Source organism: Apteryx rowi, unplaced genomic scaffold (assembly GCF_003343035.1).
Source record: "Apteryx rowi isolate R43461 unplaced genomic scaffold, aptRow1 scaffold_445, whole genome shotgun sequence".
Lineage (NCBI taxonomy): Eukaryota > Metazoa > Chordata > Aves > Apterygiformes > Apterygidae > Apteryx > Apteryx rowi.
Window position 1 is genome coordinate 726,851 of NW_020450700.1, and position 25,919 is coordinate 752,769.

Here is a 25,919-nt window from a genome sequence, read left to right on the forward strand (position 1 = left end):
CCTAAGGCACCCCAGGAGACCATTGGCCTTCTTGGCCACAAGGACACATTGCTGGCTCATGGTTAACTTCGTGTCCACCAGCACTCCCAGGTCCTCCTCTGCAGAGGTGCTTGCCAGCAGGTCAGCCCCTAGCCTGTACTGGTGCATGGGGTCATTCCTCCCCAGGTGCAGGACCCTGCACTTGCCTTTGTTGAACTTCAGGAGGTTCCTCTCCGCCCAGCTCTCCAGCCTGTCCAGGTCTCCCCAAATGACAGCACAGCCTTCTGGGGTATCAGCCACTCCTCCCAGTTTTGTATCATCAGCAAACTCGCTGATGGTGCACTCTGTGCCTTCATCCAGGTCACTGATGAAGAAGTTGAACAAGACTGGACCCAGGACTGACCCCTGGGGGACACCACTAGCTACAGGCCTCCACCTAGACTCTGCGCCGCTGATCACAACTCTCTGAGCTCTGCCATTCAGCCAGTTCTCAATCCACCTCACTGTCTACTCATCTAGCACTTCCCAAGCTTACCTGTGAGGATGTTATGGGAGACAGTGTTGAAAGCCTTGCTGAAGTCAAGGTAGACAACATCCACTGCTCTCCCCTCATCTATGCAGCCAGTCATCCCATCACAGAAGGCTGGGATGATGATGTTAGGACTATTTACGGTAGAGTCCTCCATCCTTTCAGTATCTGAAAAATTGACTTTTGTGGGTTTTTTTGAGAAATTAATCTAGTATTTGCTGTATACACACAGCCAGAAGAATGGGAGATGTAGTGAATGATACAGTAGCAATATGCAAGCATAGAGCAGAGGAGAGGTAAAAGAGTGGTCTTGCATGAATGTATGTATGCTCCTAATAAACAAGTTATTTCATTCTACTTTGAGCCCTTTCTCTGTGGAGGAATGAAGTGATGCACACTTATGACAGCAGAAAATATGTCGCCTATCATTAGTAGCAGGGCTTTTGGAAGTTCTAACTAAGGAAATGTGACAGTAAATGATTTGCAAGACTTTCATTAAAATATTAGAGTCTAATGTGTAAGAAAAAAAATGTCCTGAAGAAGAGTCATGTCAGTGGCATTGTTTCTCACATTGTGGATAGGCCTGATGTCTATTCAGCAGATGCAGGAGCTACCCACAGTAAGGTGAGCAAACATTTAACCATCGATGGAGATGCTGCAATGGCAGAGAGCACTGGGAGTTTTAACTTCCAGAAGGTGCAGTTCAGCTTTCAGGGGTCTGGGAAACAGCTGGTTAGCTGGCAAATTGGGAGATCTGGACTGTGCCCTGCTTAGACTCCCATTTGCTTACAGCCGCTCAGTCTTTCACAAGTGTGCAGATGAATTTTTGTACTTGCAGGAATCAGTTTAATTTGCACCATAGGCTCAGCATCTCTTAAAATCTGTTACCTTCCTGCCAGGAATAACATATGCTTTAGCAATATACTGATGTCTGGTCACTGCCATGCACTGGAATTTGTTGAGCTCTAAAAGGAGCTGATGCAGATTCTTTTACCTGTTCCTCTTCCCCTCCTAAATCAATTTAACTACTTCAGGTGACTGAAACTAGGACCAATTCTCCCCCTCCTACCATCCCCAGATTGGCATGTGTTGTAACTTCTATATAACTTATATTGAAATGGTCAAGGTTATTTATAGGTCTTGGCATTTTTTGATTGTCAGGTTCATAAGAATACTGTGTTTGTGGAAACTAGGGTGGTCTTGACACGTTTCTCAAAAATTCCTTTGCATGCTTACATAAAAGCTCACTTTTCTGTTGTTGATTTACTCTGTTCATAGTGACTGTGGTTCAGGATTTGGGAAATGGTCCATCTTCAAATAAATTTCACAAAAAAAATAGAGGAGAAATTAAGCTTTGGGTGTCATACAATTTTTCCATTTTCCATCCCTTTCCTTTTCATCTTCCAACTTCTTAATTTGACTTCTAGAAACAGAAGATCATTTCATTGATGTAAATTGGAGCAGAATATAAAGCCAAGGGCAGAATTTGATGTTCATTTAGACATTATAGTGCAAGGCATTCCATTTATTATTTTTATTGCTGTATCTCCTGTTATGTGGAACAAACTCTTTGCTGATTCTCTGAAATCTTTCTCAAGTTTTGAGATTCTATTTGCTAAAACTAAATGAAATGTATTACAGGAAAAAGTTACAGCCTTGGGATTTTTTTTAAATGACAAAACAGTTTTGGGTTTTGACTTCTCAGCATTTAGATATTCTTTTACATTTGTCTTTGTTCTCGTCCTTCTCTTTCCTCCCCTATCAAATTTTATTTAAATTTCCAAAAGACAAAAACTTTGAAAAAGGAAAGAATATAACTTTAATGTCTCTACAGTTTTGAATCTTATTTTTCATGAAAACACATTTTGAAATAGTGACCAAATAACATTAATGTTTGTAAAAATGATTTTTTAAAGTTAAAAATTTAAGAAATTTAACTAGTATTAATATGAGTGTTTTCCAAAAAGCAGATTTGGAGTTTTCTTTTTTATTCCAAACTCATTACAGGTTTTTTGTCATAATGCTTGTGTTGCTCTTCTGCTTTTTTAAATCTTTGTTTCACTTTGACATAGATTTTGACTGCATTTTCTGGTCTTTATGAAATGTGAATTGCTTTATCATTCTAGAAGAAAAGTAGGAAAATAATGAACTGAGACTAAGTGTTAGCTATTCCCCCATGGGGCCTGTCAGGAATATAAAAACAAATTACAGTGTACTGAATAAAAAGACCACTGAAGTCTGTTCCCTTAGTATTCCAAACTAAAGCTGCTTCTTCTGCAAGCATATGTTTTGCTGGTGGAATATCTAAAAGGCTGTCTGCAGCCTTCATTAGAGAGTTTGAATTGCCTTCATTAGAGAGTTTATGTTTATAGCAGGAGAGCTAACACTATGGATACTTCTTTGGAAGAAAAAGAAAAGGAGAAAAAAAAAGAAAGCAAATGATACGCCTTGTTGTTGTGCCTCAAGGGAATGGTTATGCAGTCATGCTAAGCTTAATTGACAAACATGTTGTGCTTGCACTAAGTCCTCAAAGATTTCCTAGCACGTCAGCAAATATGCTAATATTCGCAGTTCAGTTTGATTTTATTTGATTTGTGTCAATGCTGTGGTAAAACAACATGTGATTTGATTCCAGAGAGCTCACCCATAAAAATCATCATAGATCCCATGCTATTATTTGTAGAGAGGGACCTGTGTGACAGGGTTGGATTAGACGAACAGTAATGTCAGGATTAAATTACAAAAGTGAACAATTTCATGGAGACAGATTTTAAACGTGGAGCTCTGTCGTTATGGGGAGAGAAGGAAGCAGCAAAAACTGCCGTGATTTCAGCTTCTTCAATAACTCTTATTTATGAATGAGAAAAAATAGAAGAATCCAGCCTAAGGTAATAGCGGTTTCGCATTTGTTTTGTTTTTATTCTTTGGTGTACATGTTAGCGTTAGTTTATGACATACCTATTGTGTGGAACAGAAAATGAGTATTAGAAAACAGAAAGAAGACAACTTGATCTATTGTACTATGCACCATCAATTCTGCATGGTATTTTAACTAGATTAATCATTATTTAAATGTTTGGTGAAGGAGAATTAAGATGACAATCTTAAATGAAAACTTTAACATTATTAATGCTGAAAAGTTAGGAAATATTTGCATTTTTAAGTCACAGGAGTATTTTATCAGTTTCTGCATAAATGGTGAGCAAGTGGTTAATTTTTAGAATCCCAGAGTACCTGGGTTTCTGCAAAAAAATTCAGATTCATCTTTTGGTTTTCATAAGAGGCTTTCTGGTTTATTAGAACAGATATGTTTTTTAAACATCTGGTCTACATCTAATTCTAGAGAGAAAAAGACGATCTATAGAAATCCCAGTGAGTTGAATTAATCTGGAATCAAAAGTTCTGCCTATTTAAAAGTGCGTGTTTCTGAGATTCAGCCTAACCTTTGATCATTATTTTAAATTGACCTTCTACAGAAAAATCAATGTGAGGGGTCATTCATTGGTGTGCTACCAATTTTACACTGCTATAACTCCTCTGAAGTAATAAAGTTGTGAAATGAAGCCTCTGATTTCCTTCTGCAGATTGCACCATTTAGCAGGTCATCTAAATGCGCAGGTATATGTCTGAGGCCAGTAGTATTTGGGAAGGTATTTAGTAAGTGCAGCTATGAATGGTACAGGAACTGAGAGGATCTGATTCTTCTGGACTAGCCTATCTAGCTCACATTTCCATTCATCACAGAGATGACACAGATGTTTCCCAAGTTTGATCTTCAGATCTCCGCAGTTTTGGACTTGTGCTGGAGCTCTTTCTTGAAAGGATGATCTTGCAAGGTTTCAGGTTAAGAGTTCTTCTTCATCCAGATAATGATCTTATTTGCCTACCACCTTTTTGCCTTTGGCTTTTCGACGTATTTAGGAGCTACATTTCATCCGTGCACCCCACTCTGTTTAAACCAGCTTATCTGATTAAGTCCTTATCTGGTCCAGTCCATGTCCAGTTCCTGCTTCTCGTGTGATTCCTGTTCAGCTTCAGCTTCTGAGTCCAGGAATAGCCAACCACATTTTGTGTTCTTGAAATAGTCCTAAGAACAGTTTTTGATGCTTTAGTGTATGCTGTTTGAGCATTGATTTCTAGGCTATGTCTTTCCTTTGCCCGGTCTGTTTCCTAGAAGTAATCATGTTGCTATGGTCTTGATGGCTTTGTGCAGCCAAACAGCTGTTTGGAAAATCCCTGTGTACCCCATTCCTATTTGAATTCCATTGTGGACACTTGCTCAGACATTAAGAAGTATGTCCTAAAGTTTTGATAATTACATCCTTAGCTACACAATGCTTTAGATTTCTTATATGTAAAATTGCATTCATGATTCTTATCTATCTTTTCAGCACTTTTAGAATTGAAAAGCATTACTAATTTGTTGTTCTTTTCACTGTGAGCGGGATCAGATCCTAACCATGAAAAGTATTGTTAATAAACTTTAGAAAAAACTGCTTCTTAGCAGATAATTCAAATGTTACAAACTGGACTTTATCATAGCCCAACCTTTTGCACTCTCCCGTAAAATGTACCTTCTCAAGAACTCAAAAATGAAGCAACTGGCTTTTCCATTTCCAACAAACTTAAATAGTTGTTTCATCTGGTTGGATTTTTGTCCAAGTAGAAGTATGCAAAACCTTACATCGCCCATTCCTTTTGCACTGGTTAAGCAACAGTATTATTGCCCTAGTTCATAGGCTTTATTACAGCAGATAGAGCAGGAGTGATTTAAAATGCATTAACTCTGTTTTCTGGCACCTCTACTGACATTATTCTTTGGGGACTTTCAGCATTCATCTTCCCTGCGTCAGCCTGCAGTAGCAGTATTTCATTTTCTGTACAGCAATGGTCAACTTGTATGTATGCCACATCTAGGCTAGACACAGAGGGTTCAGTTTATGGTTCCTCAATATCTTGTGTCCTCATGTAAATGAGTGTGAAATAACTGTAAAGGAGGAGTAGAATGTTTTCAAATCAAATTAAGGCATTTGGTATCCATTTGGCACTAGTGGAAGTGGCTTTACAAGATGCATTGCACTGCGGGAGGAGCACAGTAAAAGATATAAAGAGTGGAATTAATCTAATCTAATTTTAGGGATATAAAAATTTGTGATATCTAATCAACATTACTTGCACAGACTTCTCAAGTTAATAAAAACACAGTGACACTTCCACAGGAGAATTTGCTTATCTTGAACACTTAACGCTAAGACGGAACAAATCCTCTTCTGACTCCAAAATACCTGTTCCTTTGCAGGGCAAGTTCCTTAACTTTCCTTTGCTCCATTATTCCCCATTTACAAATGGGGAAACTAATACTACTCTACTTCACAGAGATATTGGCAAACATATTTTGTTAACAATGAGTTAGAGACAAACAGTATAGATATGCCTTACAAAATAGATTTCTTAAGTTTGAAATTTATAGCTGACACTTTTTAAAAGCTGTTTTTTTACTTTAATGTATCATAACTGAAACTTAGTGGTAATCCTGGCAGGTTTCTCTCACTTTGAGAATATTGCTGAGAAAACTTTATATAGTTTCTTGTGTTATCAGAAATTAGTTGGTCCTCTTCAGGTATGAGAAAAGAACCATCCTAAAGATGGTTTTTATTCTTGCATGACTTGGCACATGGAAAAATTTAATGTGCTTACAAGAATGACATGAAGTAAAATATGGAGAATGGAAAGCATTATGAGGAAGAGAAATAAATCAAAGAAAATGAAGTAAAAGACATTCCTCTTAATGTGGGACAGTTGAATGCATGTCCAGATCCATTCCTCTTTCCCTCCTGTGTAAGCCCTCTTGGGAATGTTAATAGATTCTCAACAAGTTAAGAGTCAAAACCTGAGATGGGAAAGCAGGGCCTAGAGGGTTCTGGAACCATGTAAATGTGTATTATAAATCTCTCTAATAAAAAAAATGGCTGCATTGCAGACAAACCAGAGAGAATGCAGCATACATCTTTCTGTCACATACCCCACCTCAAATATCCAGCAGGGCTGCTTATAAGCAGAATACTGACTCATAAAAGAGTGGTATTAGCAAGTGCTGGCAGTGACTGTGATGCATCCCATCTATGTAGTACGCATACTTGATATCAACAGGGGATTGCACTGCTAACTTCCAGTATCACAAATGGATATTTTTCACAATGAGAATATCTACAACACACTACATTGTTTAGCATTAACTAAATCCCTTCTTGTGAACCTTGGTGAGGATTACTCAGAAATGCTTGATATACCTGTGGAAGATGAGAGTTTGAGTGTACCTAGTGGTATGTGCACATGCATGCTTGTTCGTCTGAGAATGTTTGCATGGGTGTGATTTATCTTAGACACACTTGATGCTTGTTTGTACTGTTTACTTTGTGTTTCACCAGAAGGAATCTCCATGCATTTGCAGGGCTGAGCCTGCCCTGCCAGCATGAGAGTGTCTGCTGTTATTTGGCTAGAAAAGGAGAAGCTGTGTTTCTCTTGAATGCAAAGTGTAATACTGGTGAGGATTTGTTGACTGGAGAGTTGCCAAATGTGGAAGAATGGAAAATGGGAGTGGTGGAAATGAGAGTGACATGCCTTTTGGGATGGTGCGCTTCAACAATAGTGTCAGGCAAGGGCATTGCTTAGACCTTCATGAGTGCAAAGGAATAGCTATTTGCCCTTTGGCCACAATGTGAAAAACTCAGTCCAGCAGAGTTAGTAAATGTTGCAGCTTCTAGACTAAGTTCTATGTATTTCTTATTTGAAAACTCTTGTTTCTGAGTGAAGATAGAACTATTCTGGGTTGTCGACTAATTTAGAGCCAGCAGGGAACATTCCTTGGTTGTATGAAGGAGGAAAGCATTTTCTGTCTTAGATATATCCACAAGATGGTGGGGAGGTAGCAATACCTCCATCAGTGCTCTCTCACACATATACAACACACAAGAGAGGTAAGGGAAAGACAGGGTGGCAGCTAAGCTCTTTCTCACTCTTTGTACCCAGAGGAGAGCCCCATTATCTCACAGAGCAGAGCAACTCTGCACTGATGCCAGCGAGGACCACAGACTAAATGCCACAGTTCAGCCTTCAGTAAATGAAACCTAATGTCCAATGAGAAAGCAGCCCTTGAGGTATTAATTAATCTTCATTTTCCAGGCTGGTAGTTCTGATGAATAGATTTTTCTCACTGCATAGCGAGGTCACTGTGACAACAAGTTTTGAAAAAATATAAGTTCGGGTGTTTTTTTGGTTTCACAAGCATACGATCTCAGTGAGAGAGAACAGACTGAGACAGCTAGGATAACAGCTAATCCTGTTATATTTGTCTTTCTTATTACTGACTTGCCGTGATAAATATGGAAAATTATATTTGGCTAGAAGGAGTCTGAGAAAGGGAACAGATGGCCACTAAAAGAATACAAGAGCAGCTAGTAGTCACTGGCATATTTCAGGGATAAAAATTTAAATCTGAAGTCAAGCAGAAGGGTTATCCATTTTTTCAGATCAGGGTACTGTGTAGGAAACTGATCTCACTGTGCTCTGACTAGATGAAGGTGGACTTTCTCAAATGCCTTTTGCAAATTGAATGAACAGCCTCTCTCCTGCAATGAACATCTCTTGCAGTTATGCTGACAGAAATAGTTGACAAGGTGGGGAAAATGTTTATGTTCCTGCTATATTTTGAGTGAGTGAGAGTGCATTTACTATGGCTTTTTACTATATTGCATTTTACAGGCTTTATTCTGTTTTGATCAAGGACAGAGAGAATAAAGCACCCATTTAAAAGAGGAGACAATGGAGTCTGTATTTTATATAGTTGTGTATTTTATCATTTCTGTAATCTTAATATGTTTCTGATTTCTATGGTCAATGAAGTACTGAAAAAAATAAGCTGACATTTTAGGCGTTATTAGGATGTGTCGCAATTTCTGATTTTGCAGAATGCTGAATGCTCAGTACCTAAAACTGCTTATGATTGCAGATTAGGTAGTGAATGGGGCCATTGTTCTATTTCTTGTTGATAACTGGAAATAGCAAGGTAATGGCCAGTAAAACGTAATTTGAAGGGCTGGAATAACAGGAGATTGTAGTTTGGGATTGAAACCCAATACTGGAGCTGTAGGATAGGCCAAGTACTATATTAATAGGACAGCCAGGAATGAGACAGAGTAGAATAGTAAGAGTTGCTGCAATTTTTCTTTAGGGTACATCTGCCAGGATTAAACCAGTGACAATAGCTCAGCTGTAGTTGCTATTCTAGATGTACAGGATTTTGCTAGTGCAGATACTGATGGGTCATCTAGTTCATCATCATCAAATAAGTCACTGTGGGGACTAAATGCTTAAGCCAGCTGCTCCCCATCCAGCCACTGGTAGGACTGTTGTAAGCATGGATCAGTTTCTCCACATGTAAAAGATGATGCAATCTACCTATTTAGCGGGAATGTTATAAGGGTTGATCAGTTATTGATTTCAAGGTGCTTTGAATGAATTGCACAAAGGGTCCTAAAGAACTATAAACCCTTAATAAGTAGGTTTTGACAAAGACAAAGAAAATCACAATTTTCTGTGATAAAAAAGGCAAAACTATGGGCTGAAGGACTGATTCTGCTTTTGCCATGTAAATGGGTAGGAGCCACAGAAATGCCTACAGTCACAAAGTTGTACAGAAAGAATAAATGAAATGAGCCAATCCGTATGTATATAAAATCTGTATTTATGATTATATTTTGCTGTAAAAGGAAACATGTCCATCTCAGAATCTTACTGATCTTTTCTCAGTGTATAGAACTGGAATTGATTCAGAAGTGTTGTACACAGCTTGGAGCTCACTCACATACTTTCTTAGCACTTGCTGAGTTTTAATGGCATTTTGTGAATACTTCATGATCTATTAGTAAATATAGTACATTTTTTAAATTCAAATTTTGCAATATAGATATCACTGCAGAGCTTATTTTAAGTATTGCTAAAAAATAAAATGCCATTTGGGGGTGAAGACTGTATGGTCTGTACAGGTATGTGAGGTCCAGTGTATCTTATTTGGTCTCCAGTGACTATTTTTCTTTAAAATCCTGGCTTTATATTGACTTGTGGCTAGAAAAGCACAAAGTTGTGCTCTTCAAATATTTTTTTTTCTATTAAAAATGCTCTGCAATATTTTAAAAAAGCTTTTTAGAGAATGTAATTTTTTCAATGAGTCCAGAAATTGAAAAATAGATTCGCTGGTAGTAAAGTATAGATGAAAGTGGGAAAAAGTATAACATGGCTTAAAATCAATACTGGTTGTTATATCTAGTAGAATTATGAATGTGGATTCCAGGCTCACCTTCTTAAGAAATGTTGTGACTTTCCCTTGAATTTCAAGATATGTAGTTTACATGTGAAATGATTGCCAAAATATTCTGGCATTGGGTTTTCCATAGATTGTCTATGCAGATTCATGCTGCTGAACAGTGGCCGCAAGGACATTTGGCACGCTGGGTGAAGTGTATCATGTTTTAGGACATTCATGTATAGGATGAAGGAATCCACCGGTTCTGTTTTGGGGGCATTTGTTGTGGTTGCTGTGGAGATGTTTTGGATTTACAGCACATAATCACTTCCCCCCTGCAAGCCCATCTCTAGTTCCACAGGTGAGAATTACTGACTCTGTCTCATGCAGACTAGAGGTTTTCCTACCGTTCCTCTTCCTTATAGTCTCCTCTGCTCCACAAATACCCATGAGCTTTCCTCTCAAACTGCAACCAATTTGCGTAACCAAGTTAAAACCAGAGCTGTTCCCAGCTTGTTCTTCCCTTTAGGCCTGCAGAAGGACTTTTCTTTTTTTTCTTTTTTTTCTAACTTTTTAAATGGATCAAATAAAGAGAAAATACCTGTGATAGACTCTAAAACCACTGTTGTCCAAAGACCGGTTTCTAACTGGCCTGCCCAACTTTAGTGATGTATTCATGGTTGATGGTGAGACAGTTGAACCTCCATGTTAGAGAAAAGATTTAATTTGTACGAGCATGTAGGTTTGTACATAGAGAAAGAATTAGGTTGTGAGGGACCTCTAGAGGTCTCCAGTCCAACCCTATCTCCAAGGATGGAGAACCCACAGCCTCTCTGAGCACTGGTTCATCGTTACAGGGCAGAACGTCTAAGAGTCATTGTACACATATCTTCAGCTTGATCTGCACCTTTAAGGCAATTCCAGTGTGCCTTGGATATATCAAGGTCACTGTAGATAAGTTTGTACACAAGCATCCTAGACCCAGTGCAGCTCCTGTAGATATGCAGTGGATTGGCGCAGATGCAACAGTCTAACCTGAGCTGTCCCTTTCTTTAAGTCAGACAGTGAGCCTGAAAGAAAACGGCATTGTTGCCCTTTTTAGTGTAGCTTGGCTATGTCATGGAAGACATTTTATGGCATTAGTCAGTATGAAACACAACAGTCATACTCCTTCAGTATGCAGTCGTATTTTCATTTTACTGAAGTCCACCACAAAGGTCTTTAAAAAGTGATTCCTTCCATATGTTACCACCTCCCAAGCTACTTCTCTGGCTAACCTGTTTAAACTAATCTTATCATGGAGACCAAGGTAACAACAGTGTCTTCTTTCACCACCAAAGGACCTGTAATTTCCATCAGCCAGTATCATTGGCACCGGATTGGCTAAAAGCCATTGCAAAGAGCTTCCTTTTCTTTATCATCAGCAGGTGCTCTGCTCATCTAAGATTGTGCGATAGAGGCCACAGCAGCCCTGGCTGCAAAACAGACAAAGAATACCACCATTCTTCTTTATTTAAATATTTTCAATCAGCAGCTCACAACCATAAGATATTTTGGTTGTAAATTAGTTTTTCTGAAACTCTAAATTAAAATTTCCCTCTCATGCCTCCAAGTTCCTCTGCTTTTAGAGAAAATAGTGCTATTCTGCCACTGTAGAACTCTCCAGTCAATTGCTGTGTCTGATTGGATAAAGGTGGTTTTTCGACTGTAAGTAGTAGCACCCTTTCTCTCAGAACCCAAGGATGAGAGAAGACATTTGACCAAACCCAGTGAGGTTCACTCCACCCCGTAGAGCAGAACTCCATGCTGCTGCAGCTACAGAGTTTTCAATACCCAAATTTAATTATAGATTACTGTGATTTACTGCATTCCGTTACTAGAAGAAATGTACAATGGTTCTTAACATGATTATTTTTTATAAAAAGACTGCTGAAAGCACCAGCAGAATCTTAAAAAAGATAGCTGCTTAGCACTTTCCTCATGTTTCTTTTTTTGTAATTTTTGCTAATCTTAATATCTGTCTCATTTTTTGCATTTGAATCAATGGATTTTTTTCCATTCTTCAGTAAATTTAAACATCACATTATGTTTTTTATAAAATCTGTGCCACAAGTTAATTCAGTTTAATGCTGCTATTAACAACGGACGGGCTCACAAGCTACCTTGAGAGTCAGTTTAAAGCAGTTCTTCTGAGCAGACTTACTATCTGCTTTTGAGCACAGATTTGGGTGTACCAAAGGCCCCCTTTCTCCTCCACTGACTACATAGGACTCAGCATATCAAGCATGCTGAGAGGCCAAGCAAGCTGTCTCTGCACCTGCCTACAAAACAGCTGTTCGATTAGGAGGAGGGGAATTGCTAGAGCATAGCATGTTTTCAGCTGCTTCCATGGTCCTCTCCAATGCTATGTTGTCACAGAAACACCCAAACTATACAGTGATTTTAGGGTTTTTTCCAGAATCATTTTTATTAAAGAAAACATCATCTCATGTTTGCAGTCTTCCCATGTGGATGCATTTTCTCAGTCTCAACTGACTGTTCAAGAGAGTGATCATCTGGGATCTAACAAAGTCTTCCATCAGGTGTGTGACTCTTTAGCTGACTTTAAAGAATCTCTTAAAGCTTGTTTTCTAAGAGAACCCCTGTAATAAATGAAACTGAGCAGAAAGAAGTTCTTTGTTTCCTGTCCTCGCCCATTTTCCCTGTAGCTCTATGACTTTGTCCCAAGTGCCTGTTATGTTCTTTCTGCTAGCTTTTCAGTAGCATTTGAGGCTGTTTTTTCTGCCCAACCACTTTCGTTTCTTGATGTTTTCATGACAAATCCACTGGAATCTCAGTTCTATGGTTTTAAAGCCTTTCTGTAGTATTGAAGAAGAACATTTATTCATCCAAGTTGGCTGGATTGAGAGCTTTGTTTCTTAGCTTTTTGAGAGAATATCAAATCCCTCCACTGTTTTCAAAAGCTTGACAAAATCATTTTTCTGTCCTTCCCTGATGACAAAAATTTCACAAGCTCTTAAGGGTTGCAGCCTGACTTCTTTGGGCCTTGTCCTGCATTTAATAGTGCATAGGTGATCTACTTCACATCTATTTCAAATCCTTTTTTAATGTTTGCAAAAGAAATATTCTACCTCAAAAATTTTCTTTGCTGATAAGAGGGTGGTTTCTCTCACCATTGATTTCCAACAATATCAGAATTCCTAGCATTCATAAAACCACATTTTTAAATGACTGAGTTTAAAGAATAAGTGGTGTAGAAATGTTTTGCAGATAACAAATGGGACTAGTCTTCAGGAAGGCCTGATTATCCTGGAGCTTTCAAATGGTTATAAGGATCTCTTTTTCAATAATAAGTGCACAGAAAATGCCTTTTCCTCACTATCAAGGGGTGTAGCAAAGGGGACTTAAGCAAGGAGAACTCTATGGGAAATAAGGGAGGAAGGAAATATTGAGAATCCAATGCAGGGAATACTCTCCCACCAGGCTGTTCAGCTTTCAAACCCTACCACCTTTCCCAGCTGAAGTAGTCACTGCCGTGCTGCTGGATGGAGATGCCCGTGCTAGACTGCCCAATTACCTGGACAACCAGCTTCCACACATTAGTACAGCTGGGAACTACTGTCACCCCTTTCTCCAAGACTTTTCTTCTTGGCTTGCAGCCTTCCTTACTAATCTCTCCAGCTATCCATATTCAGTGCTAGCCCTGTTCTGCCTGCATCTGTCTGTGTTAGCCAGGAAAAGTTAAGTCTACCACTACCTAAATGGGGTTGTAGAGAAAACAGAGCCAGACTCTTTTCAAAGGTGCACAGTAAAAGGACAGGAGACAACAACAGAAATTGCAATAAGAGAAATACAGACTAGATATAAGGGGTAAAAAAAATCACAGAGTGGTTAAGAATAGATGCCACTGAATCTTCATCCTTGGATGTTTTCAAAACTCAGGTGGACAAGGCACTGGACTACGTGATCTAACTTTGAAGTTAACCTTGCTTTGTGCAGAAGTTGTCTAGAGACCTTCAGAGGTCCCTTCCCAACCTAAATCTTTCTGTGACACTATCATTTTAAGTCTTTGAAAGGCATCAGTGAGAAGGTAGGATACTTACAAACTCTGTACATCAGGAGGGAGACTTCCTTTCTCTTCCTTGGTTCGCCTTTCTCGAGGCATCTTCTCCCCACTGTGGCAGACTTAAAAATGTGAAGGGCCTGAATCACCACCCCAAGCACAATGAAGACAATTAATTGTTTATCTTTTTCAATATACTTACATAGATTTATATACACCTCGTCTCTGAAATGCTGCCATGCTGAACAGAAAGGACCCCAGTGATACCAAATAACAAGCAGTTAGGTTTGTCCCATTCCTTTTTGCCTCCCAGTAACAGAGAAACTCTTCCTCCAATGGAGCCTCTGTCCATCTGGCTTCTTGGATAGCATCTGCTCTTTTTCCCTTCACCAACAGGTGTCAGATTGAACTACACACATTTTGAATGTTTTGAATCTTGATGTATTTCAAAGTCATTATAAAGAATTGCTTGCCAGTTTGCTATGTTATATCTACTTATGCTTTCTTTTTAGAAAGTCAATTACAGTGTTATTTCCCTTCGACCTCTGGAAGGCCAAGCAAAGCATCGTTTGGTTGCAGACACTGCAAAGCCTCCTTGCCTTGAAAGGAGCCTGCCTCAGATAACAAAAAAGAGCCTGCAGAATGTGCTCCCCTCTCTTCAGGTGAGTTATGAAGCTCATAGGCATCCTGTGTTTCACTGGTTAATCAGCTTCTCTCTGGCAGTGCTGAGAGAGCATCAGTGGCAAAGTGTATATGTGTCTGCATGGGGGAAGAGAGAAATAATTTAGTGTCAGCACTTGCATCAGTTTCTGCTTTCAGTCTTAGTTAAAAAAAAGGAAGAACTATAAAAAATCGAATATTTAAATTGCTTAGCAATTTATCAGGAGTAGTCAGCATAGCTTCACCAAGGGGAAATGATGCTTAACCAATCTGATAGCCTTCTATGCTGGAATGACTGCCTGGGTAGATGAGGGGAGAGCAGTGGATGTTGTCTACCTTGACTTCAGCAAGGCTTTCGACACTGTCTCCCATAGCATCCTCATAGAGAAGCTCAGGAAGTGTGGGTTAGATGAGTGGACAGTGAGGTGGCTTGAGAACTGGCTGAATGGCAGAGCTCAGAGAGTTGTGATCAGCGGCGCAGAGTCTAGGTGGAGGCCTGTAGCTAGCGTCGCCGCGCCAGGGGTCAGTCCTGGGTCCAGTCTTGTTCAACTTCTTCATCAGTGACCTGGATGAAGGGACAGAGTGCACCATCAGCAAGTTTGCTGACAATACAAAACTGGGAGGATGCACCAGAGGGCTGTGCTGCCATTCAGAGGACCTAGACAGGCTGGAGAGCTGGGCAGAGAGGAACCTCCTGAAGTTCAACAAAGGCAAGTGCAGGGTCCTGCAGCGAGGGAGGAATGACCCCATGCACCAGTACAGGTTGGGGGTTGACCTGCTGGAAAGCAACTCTGCAGAGAAGGACCTGGGAGTGCTGGTGGACACGAAGTTAACCATGAGCCAGCAATGTGTCCTTGTGGCCAAGAAGGCCAATGGTCTCCTGGGGTGCCTTAGGAAGAGTGTTGTCAGTAGGTGGAGGGAGGTGAGCCTCCCCCCCCCCCCCCGACTCAGCCCTGCTGAGGCCACATGTGGAGTAGTGTGTCCAGTTCTGGGCTCCCCAGTACAAGAGGGATGTGGCACTACTGGAGCAAGTCCAGCGAAGGGCTACAAAGATGATGAAGGGACTGGAGCATCTCTCCTCTGAGGAGAGGCTGAGAGAGCTGCGCCTGTTTAGGCTGGAGAAGAGAAGACTGAGAGGGGATCTTATTAATGTGTACAAATATCTGAAGGGAGGGTGTCAAGAGGATGGAGCCAGACTCTTTTCCGTGGTGCCCAGTGACAGGACACGAGGCAATGGGCACAAACTGAAACACAGGCAGTTCCATCTGAATATGAGAAAAAACTTCTTCACTGTGAGGGTGACAGAGCACTGGAACAGGTTGCCCAGAGAGGTTGTGGAGTCTTCTTCTCTGGAGATATTCAAAACCCGCCTGGACGCGATCCTGTACAATGTGCTCTAGGTGACCCTGCTTGAGCAGGGTGGTTGGACTAGATGATCTCCAGAGGTTCCTTCCAACCTCAACCATTCTGTGATTCTGTGATTCGTGACTCTTTCCAGAGACTGTAAGGTACACCCAACTTAGCAGGAGTGTTTTGAAGTTGTCTTCACTTTTGGCATTTATAAAACCAGCTTTCCTTCTTCCTTTCCTATTTTGCACAAAGTCTGTATCCACCCCCTGCCTGTACTCCTCATATTCCTTTGCATCTTTTTTCCCCAGTGAATGAGGGACATGCACTACTTACCACCACCATCTCCAATCTTTCTTTTTTTCAACTTTCCTCTGGTTCAGTGGAATCTTTCTATACGAGAGACTTTACAGGTTCTGTAGGTCTCAGGTTTTTTTGGATCTCTTGGTCTAGAAGGCCCCACGTAATGCATTTTGTTTGTGAACCCAAGAATAATCTCAAGTGTTTAGACTTTGAAACTGGCAACCTGCCACAGATGCATTACTACAAATTGTTTAATTTGATTTGTAATATGTGTATGAGTTGGGTGAAGTTACAAGATGCAGACTGGCATGAAGGGTGAGGTGGAACGGGTACGCCTCCTAAAGCATTTTGTTTGTCTTAGAAGCTTAATTTTGTGGCCTTCATCACATTCACTCAAGTCCTATATAAGCCAATAATTAAGTTTTTGAATCTGAAAATGAACCATCCCTCCCATTTTATTTTCTGTGGAAAGATGAGAACCAAGAGTGTTACAGAGTTATTTTATCTTTTAAAAGAGCACTGGAATATATATATTTTTGTAAGAAGATGCAAAAACACCTACAAGAAGCCTTTTGCTTGGCTTAGAAATGCCAGGGGGTATAAAAATTTCAGTCTAGAAAAACATGATTATGTGTTCTCTGTTTAGGGAGCTTTTTTGTTTACTCTTCCTTGGAAATAACACAGCATGATTTGAACTGAGGCACTGTGTAGTGGAATGGAGGCAGAGTTCTGAAGCTAGGGCTCAGGGGGATAGCTGTAGGACAAACTGTGTCAGCACAGACCTGGACTTGAGCTGTTCAAGTGGTGCCTCTCATTCCTGGCTGCCCTGCTTTTGTAGCAGTTAATACTGCATCAAAGTAGCAATGTTCCATGCAAGTCTGGGATATGATTTTATTTTAAAACAAAACTGATTTCACTTGCACTAACACTTTCTTACCCTAAAACTCACAAACACCAAGATGCATGTATCTAAATGAGCTGTCCATGATATCTTGCAGTGACATGGAGGATGAGTGATGCCCACTGCTTAGTCCACATCACTTCTGGGTTCTTCTTAATTAGCAACCATTTGGTAGGTTTTGAGTAAAGTTTTTGTACCCTTCTGAAGCTGAGAGAGACTGTGACCTTTTGTCTCTCCACCCTGTCCCATCTCTGCAAGTCCTTAGGATTTTTTCAAAGGATGATAGAATTAGAGAATTATTTCAGTTGGAAGGGACCTCTGGAGGTCATCTAGTCCAACCATCCCCACTGAAAGCAGAGGAAACTTAGAGCAGGTTGCTCAGGGCCTTGTCAGGTTCTGAATATCTCCAAGAATGGAGATTCCACCCCCTCCCTGGGCACCTATTCCATTATTAACCACCCTCAGGGTGAAAACATTTTTCCTAATATCTAATCAGCATTTTCTGTGCTGCAACTTGTATCCACCTATCCGTTTTGTCCTGTGACCATGCACCTTAGAGAAGAGCCTGGCTCTGTTTTCTGTGCATCCTCCTGTCAGGTAACTGTAGACAGCAGTAGAATCTCCTCTGAAGCTTTCTCTTCTCCGAACTGAACAAATGCATTTCTCTCAGCTTCTCCTTATATGTCATGTGGTCCAGGCCCCTGACCATGCCCTGACCTCTCCCCTGGACTTACTCCAGTTTGTCAATGTCTTTCTTGTCCTAGGGAGCCCAAAACTGGATGCAGTTCTAGTCTCACAAGAGCTGAACAGAGAAGGAGAATCCCTTCCCTCTCCCCTCTAGTTATCGTCTTGCTAATATGGCCCAAAATTGGATGCAGTTCTAGTCTCACGAGCTCTGAACAGAGAAGGAGAATCCCTTTCCTCTCCCTACTAATTATCGTCTTGCTAATATGGCCCAGGATGTGTTTGGCCTTCTTTGCTGCAGAGGTGCACTGCTCACTCATGTTCAGGTTGTTGTCCGTGAAGACTGCCATGTCTTTTTCTGCAGAGCTGTTTTCTTTTAGTTGTCTGCCAGCTTGTCCTTCTGCATGGGGTTGTTCTTTTCCAGGTGCAGGACTTTGCATTTGTCTTTGTTCAGCTTCATGAGGTAGCTGTTATCCTATTTCTCTGGCCCATTGATCTTAATGTGAGGGACCCCTCTGGATAGCAGCCTGAATTTGGTATAGTCCTCAAACTGGCTGGGGATGCTTTCCATCTCATCATCCAGGTCATATTGATATTAAAATCTAGAAGCCTTAGTATCAGCCCCTGAGGAATGCAACTACCACCAGCCACCACCTACCACTTGGACTCCATATGATTGATCATAACCCTTTAGACTGGACTGTCTTTCTTCCCACTTGTAAAATGTCTCTCACACTGTGGGCACCACACAAAAAATGAAAAGCTATCAGCAAGTATAAGGACTGTCTTAATTTTTTTTTCTTTCTGGAAAAAAGTATGCATTCATGTGGAAATTAAAATGCTATACTTGACGTTTCAGCATGCCACCAGCATATCATCTGTCATCACAAAGTAAATGGGACTTGTTTATAAATGAAGTGGTGCGGGAGAAGCAGAACTTTATCTGACTGCTCAAAACTAATCATGTGTCTCTGCACGGAGCTCAGGTTGCTATGCATTTTACAGGATGGAACTTTATGGACCTTGCTGGTATGAGGTGTTATTTTCTGAATATGTGTCTTTTATCTTGAGAGAGTGTTACTGGTGGGTTTTACTCATCCAGCAACCTAAAGGACTGAGAGTGCAGGAACAGATTTTTGCCTGGCTGCCTTAAATAGTGACCTCTTAGTGGAGTAAAGCTTCAGGTGGGGAGCTTGTCTCCTAATTTGTACTGTGTAATGGCAGCAGAAGCTGGTCCCATGCCTTTTCCAGTGTTACCTGTGGCTTATGTAAGGATAATATTTTGTACCTTGTTTAGCGCTGACTGTGAGATTCTTGCTAGCACTTGAGTATTACTTTCCTAAAGCAAACTTCTGTTTACATGAAAAAAAATCCCTCTCTTTTTCACAGGAAGGTTGCTTTTGATATTCCTCTTTATTTGCTAAAGTTGTATGAATCACTGATTCATTTTGGTTTGTTGGCTGAATCAGAACATTTAAAAAATCATCTCAATGAAGCAAAAAAGCTCCAGTAAATAGAAGTCATTTCAGGTCACATAGAAAACAATATTGCATGGTGGTGATTTTTTTAATTTTCAAAGGAATAAAGCAAGATTTGAAATGAAAACTCATTTTGAGACAAAAAAAAAAAATCGAACTGTTTTGCCTTTTTCATTTCCCAGTTCAGTTCCAGTTTTTTGTCCAAAGCAGCTTGATACATTTGTCATGACTTCATAAATAGTTTTGATCAACTTGTATACACGTTTTGCAGATGAAAACATCAGACAGAAAAAAATTCACTCACCTCTTGTGGTGGCAAAAGTATCTTTTTTTAACCCTATTTCTGTACAGTTTTGGACAGCTTTGATATTAGACAAATCAGAATGAACTACTCTGCAACTAATGTAGAGATTTGTAATAGAAATTTTAGGACTGGTATGAATGCAGTACAAGTGGAAATGTATTTGTGTGTTAGCACTGGGACAAACAGCAGAACAAGGGTTGAAAGAATGGCCTGTATTGATAACGAAGGATGCTGTTCCCAGGACTCTACTCCCACCAGTAAAACTGAGGAATGTGTTGTTTATGTCACAAACCAGAAAGCCAGCACTCTGATAAGACCACAGCACAGATGACCCATCAGCGAAAAATCTGCAAATTGTCGGCAGGAGGGTAGCAACAGCATTGCAGAATATCACATATGCCATTCCTTTTCCTGTTATCCCTGTATATTCCAAACATGCAAGAAAGAACAGACCATGAGCAGGTACCTTGCCTAAGATTTATGGAGACTAAAGTCAGCAAGGTTCTGAAGTGAAGGACCATGCCCAAACAGCTGATGACTCTTTAGGGGTATAAAAGATCTGTCCAAAGACTATTTCATCATCACGAATCAAGAAGAACCACAGAGATGTGATGTGGACTCAGTAGCTGACATCCCTTGTCCTCGGTGTCACACACAAGTGATCTTGGTCAGAACACTTGGTACTTGTGAGTATGTGGGTGTGAGAACTGAGTGAACAAAATCTCTGAGAAACCTGTGAGTGGATAAAATTCGTAAATAAATGTCACCTTCCCCTTCCATAATAAGATCTCACAATGAATTTTATTACACTAATTCTCTGCATTAGTCTCAGGTGCAGCTAAATTATGGAAGATTTTTCTTCCAATGAATTAACACTGTGTCTCATTTGTGTTCCCCTTCTAGGAGCTAATATCGACAGAATTTGAAAACCTTGAAACAAATATAGGGATGCTAATAACACTGTGAACTCATGTGTTTTCCTTTAAAAATGTCTCTATGCTGCAAAGGATTCTATCAGCATGCATAGAATGCTGAAGTGAATAGAATATTTTAGCAAGTAGAAGTATGAAAAATATCATATAAGATTTTCTTTTGTTTTCAGTTAAAGTTCTTTTGTTTCAGAAAATGACCTCATGATATGACTTTCAGGAGACAGTAGGGCATGCTTTGGATGTTAGTTTTTAAACTATATTTCAGTCGCAGCTACTGTTGAATAACTGTTTATCTATTGTGGATTTAAGGTGGGAACCTGCCCTGCGAATGACTCCAGATGAAGCAATGAAGCATGCATGGATCCAGGAACCAAAAACATTCAAAGCAAGACAGAAAACACAGATTTCAAGGAAAATGAGTGATGGCTCTTTCTTTACACCAGAAAAGAAAAAAGAGAATATTCGTAAGCATGTGCCAACTGGAGAACTAAGTGCATTTATATCAGTGTTTGGTGTTTCTTTATGTTTAGCAGTATTTGTCTGAAGTGAGGTGAGGTGATGATAAACAGTATGCAGATAATGGACTCTGGTGGACAGAGCCACTATTTATCACTTCTATAGAAACAGATCTACCTAATGGTTATGTCGTGTAATGGCTACCAACAAGAAGACTGACAGCACTAAAGGTTCACACAGAAAGAGCTTTTCTGTTTTTATTGCGAAATAATCAGATATGGTACCTGATACCAGATCATAGTGCACTTTGCTTTTAGACCGAAGAATACATTGATAGTTGTGAGATCCCAGAGAAAAAAATCGACTGATCTTTTGTGAGTTTGTGGTGATGATTTGTTTACCTGTTGTGGACAGTTTGCAGTCTCACGCTATTTTTTTTTTTTTTTAATAGAAAATATCTGTCAAGACAGTGTTGACAAAGTGAAAAGCGAACTGGCTGAAGGACTGACTCCCACTGTGCCCTCCACAGGCTCAATAGAAAATGAATTGCAGAACACAAGCAAACCTGTTATTCCAGAGAAACAATTGAAGACCCGAGTGGAAAAGGCTATCAAAAAAAATCAAGCAGAACACAGTGGTGAAACAGCTCTTCAGAAAAATTCTTTTTTTTTCCCACCAATTAAGTAATATTTAATACAAGCAATGATTGGTTCAGTCCCATACCTAATATATTTTGTAGGTATATACTCAGGAACATCACTTTAAACTGTATCTCTCTATGTATGGGCTGCACATGTTGTAGATACTCTTAATGTTCTTTTTACCCTAAAATAGTCCAAGTAACCAAAACAAAATGTGAAAAACAGTTTTTTTCCTAACTAACATCCTTGTTATGATCAGAGATCCTTCACAGCTAGCGGCACTATTTCTAATAAAATGGAGACTGTAGAGGTGGAGAGCGGCTTATGCTTGATATTATAATGGACTTTTGAATTTAAGGGTTTCTGCTTCCTGGAGCTAAACAAACAAATACATTGATCAGAGAATCTGAATCCTTTCACTTATATCATCATAAATCAGGAAGAATTCACAGATAAGATTGCTGATTTACTTCTATATAAATAGTAAAAGAAATCAAACCCAGCATCTCCATCTTTCTCCCTTTCTCCCTCTCTCTGAATGAAGCACGAGATGAAAGCCATTGGCATTCCTTCTTAGTAGACTTAAAAATGTAGATTATGTTCTTAGCTCTTTAGCAGCAGCAAAGAGGAATCATACTCTGTGCCCGCTTCTGCAGGGAACCCACTCTGTATTCATATCAAGAAGAAGGATGAATTTCAGCAAGTTTTGATTCAAGTAAATTGTCCTCCAGAGGGAGTTTTAGTTAATGCTCTGTAAGAACAGATTTCTATGACTCCTGAGCAGAATCATAATTAATTTAAACATTAAGCTCTTTGGACAATACATTGTCTTTTCTTTGCATTTATAAAGCACCCATTTCATTATGACTATTATCCTTTACTGTGGCCTATAAATTGTACTGTTTTTTTTTTTTTTTAGGAAATTATTCTACAAAATGCAGCCACTACTGTAACAATGATATTGCAGTCATCCCAAGAGACTAAGTGATTGTAGGTGTTAAGAGTCACCATAACAGCAAGCTCCCACAGGTTCTACATGCAAAGGAAAAACCCACAGGACATGAGAACACTCATAACACAGCTCTTGCATACAAATGAGTAAACAAGCCACCTGGCAGGGTACAGAGGTGACACTATGACAAAAGGCCTACTGCAGTGTGCTCTCCTACTGAGTACAAAGTTAATGGTAAGAGTGATCTCAGAAGAAGTGGAGCACAGAAAATGGTCTGCAAGATACGGTGTGATCATTCTGTTGGTTTCAGGCAAGTCTCGGGACTCATGAAGAATCACCTGGAAGATGAGCAACCCAAGCAGGGCAATAGACCATTATTGAATGTAATTGGGCAGTGAATTATAAAGGTATTTTGGCAGACAAATATCATCCTTCTGTGATAAAGCCATCACTGACAAGCTGGTCAGCTTGCAGTACCAGAATGTCAGTATCTCTGGCTTCAAACACACTCCTTTGTAGCTTAGCCATCCTGGAGACTATAAAATGCTCCCATATTGACCAGAGTGAGGTACGAAGAGAAGTGAGTTCTCTTGTGCATTACACTTCTGTGATTGCATAGAATATCCAGGGTGGGTGAACATCTTGCAGAACGTAGGGATAAAGATGTGGACAGAGCCTTATAAAGTTTCACAGAGAAGGAGTTCCACCCCTGATGGGAGCTGAATGATTCATCCCTTCTTACACAGAGTATTCAGATATATTGTTGTAGGTATTTGAGAAAGATTTGGGCTGTTTGCAGGTAACACAGAAGATAAAAAGCCAAGGGTTTATGTTTAAGTGCAAGAGTTCAGTGTAGATTAATAACAGCAGAAGGGTATCCTGATACCATCTATTGTGACAGACCAGATTCTTGCACCCTTCGAACTAGAATTTGTAATGTTTCAGTTCACTTGGCGTTCGTTTTCCATCTCTGTTGTGGTATGTTCACATGATTGCTTAGACTCCTCCAAGCTAAAATATCTCTTATCAGAATTATGCAGTTGTGTATTTGTCTTTAGAGGCAAAGTTTGAGGTCAATCATACCAAGCTGTTCTTGATAGTATTGCTTAGTCCTAATGAAGCTGTAAACCCAGTCTGACGTACGGGCTCATTTGCTGTAGCTGCGTTTTCTTCACAGTTAAGGCATTTCAATAGCCTTTTGTAGCAAGCAGCATCATATTACTTCTCATGACATATGCTGATGGCTTTTTCAAGGCATTCAGAGTGTTGAGGGAGAAGTCAGTCAGCTGGGACTGCGATTCAGTTTGATTATCCTTCTGTTCATGGAAAGCAACTGGTTATCTTTTTAATGTAGCTAACTGGCTCCCACGTATTTCCTGTCTTCCCTTCCTTGCTTTCCTCTGTTAATTCCTTCAGCCTCCACAGTGATTTCTATCTTCAACATCTTTCCTGATAAGGGCTCTTTTAGATAACTGTTGGATTTTTTCAGAGACCACAAGTAATATACTTGATAGAAATGCCTTGACAGAAAGATCTAGCCTTCAGGTATCAGCCCTGCCTTCATGTTCTTCTGCAGAAAAGAAACAAGCAGATCAATCAGATACAGGTAGCATCTTGTCCTTCCTTCAGTAAGAGAAAAATCTTCAAAATATTGAAAACATTCTTCTGACTCATGTTCTGTTCATGCCACCTACAGACTAGTGAGGGAACAGATTCTTAGAGAAAACCAACAAGAGTGACCCATTTAATTAACTGAAAAGCCCAATTTGCAGATCTTATTTTGTCTATATGTGATATATGACCGTTGTTTAGCCACATTCACCAAGAAGTGAGGCTTAGGTGACTGCTTTCCTGTCTGTCTGTCTGCTCATTGATATGCCTATCTTCTAGTTGTTGCGTAGAAGAGAGAGATCCTGTTAGTGTAACCAATGAGGGAAAAGCAGGAGAATTTGGTTATAGTCAGTTGTCTCTTTGCACACCAAGCAGTATGAAACCCTGGCTGGACAGTCAGCATATGCATCTTTCTGCATCGTTTGAAGGGCGTGGTGTCCCTTGTCCAGAGGGCAGACCAAACAAAGGCAGGTAGGGGATGTGGGACATGGAAGGAGCTGGGGATATTGCAGTGGAGATAACTGGTTTGAGAGGGTGTGTGGCTAGAATGGGTATCATGGTATGGGACCAGTAGGGGAAGTGGAGGGAAATAATGATGTTGAGATAAACAGAAGTTGCAGGAGCCAGCACTGCTCCAGCTGTTGGTGTTTACAGGATGTAGGATGCAGAACTGCAAGAAGTCAAGTGGTGAGAACACAACTGTTCATTGAATAAGTGCTTATATTTCTTCTCTCTTTGAAACTTCTGAGAAAATGTCTGTAAAAACTAATGATAATGCATGCTCCTAAGTCCTGCTGCCTTTCAGGAATTTAATGTTTTTTTCAAAAATTACAATCTGCTGCCCCTCTTAGGAAGCTGCATAAGTATCATAGCTGTAAGTCACACCCACAGTCACTGCCAGAGCCCAGAAAAGACCATGAGGATTGTAACTCCTGTGCCCAGCTCTTCCACATGCTTCAGCCTGAAGTTCGTTCTTTTATTCAAGGTCAATAAAGGTATCATTTCATTTCATTAAAGATATCAAGATACTCATTTTATCAGGATACCACAATCTTAAAACACCGCAATCCAAATCCAAATAACACAAAGATGCAGTTGTGTATGAAGTGTTGCCTGTACATTGGTTTCAGATCCTTTGCTAATGTTCGAATGCCATCTAGTGTTGGAACAGGTTGGCGTGTACAAGTTTGAGTGTACGGTTATTGGCAGCCCTTCAATCCCCTATACAAGAGTGATATGCCCACCAAATATAACTCAGAACAATGTGCAACAGTGGTGAAGTCTGTGCTTGCACCTAGAATGCTGTAGCTTAATCTGGGAACAGAGTGCTTCTTCAGGGTTATACCTCATCCCAAATAACAACAAAAAAAGCACCTTACTTTAAGGGTAAAATTGAGCCACAGGGGTGCAGCAGTATCCATCTGTAGTAAATTGAAAAAAAGACTGAGGTTAGTGATTGCTTCGCTGGATCAATGTACCTAAAAAACTCTCAGAACAAAATACAAGAAATCTAGAGCAGAGCTTTTGCAGCTTCCTTTTTTGTTTGTTTTTTGTTTTTTGTTTTGCATTGCTTTGATTTCACATTACACAATATGCACATAATATTTTACAACCTCTGTAACATTGGCATGAATAAGTAGGGAATCATCTGTCCTGGAGCAATGGTGGTAACCAAGAGTATAAATCATTGGTAATGCTAGCTTTTGGGTGATATAGACAATACCACGAAGTAAAGATCAGTCTCTTACATATGTATCAAACATTTATTACCTATATAT

General features: G+C 39.9%; 1 protein-coding gene across 1 annotated transcript in view; it reads left to right on the plus strand.

Moving 5' to 3' along the window:
- DYRK4 (dual specificity tyrosine phosphorylation regulated kinase 4) overlaps positions 1-25,222 on the plus strand; it is a 27,784-nt gene extending 2,562 nt beyond the window's left edge. The window contains exons 2-5 of the mRNA XM_026076958.1: positions 14,385-14,534; positions 18,732-18,796; positions 20,791-20,945; positions 21,389-25,222. Of these exons, the coding sequence (XP_025932743.1) occupies positions 14,385-14,534; positions 18,732-18,796; positions 20,791-20,945; positions 21,389-21,624 (606 nt within the window). The 3' untranslated portion in view covers positions 21,625-25,222. The remainder of the gene's footprint in view (positions 1-14,384; positions 14,535-18,731; positions 18,797-20,790; positions 20,946-21,388) is intronic.
- Positions 25,223-25,919: the final 697 nt, after the last annotated feature.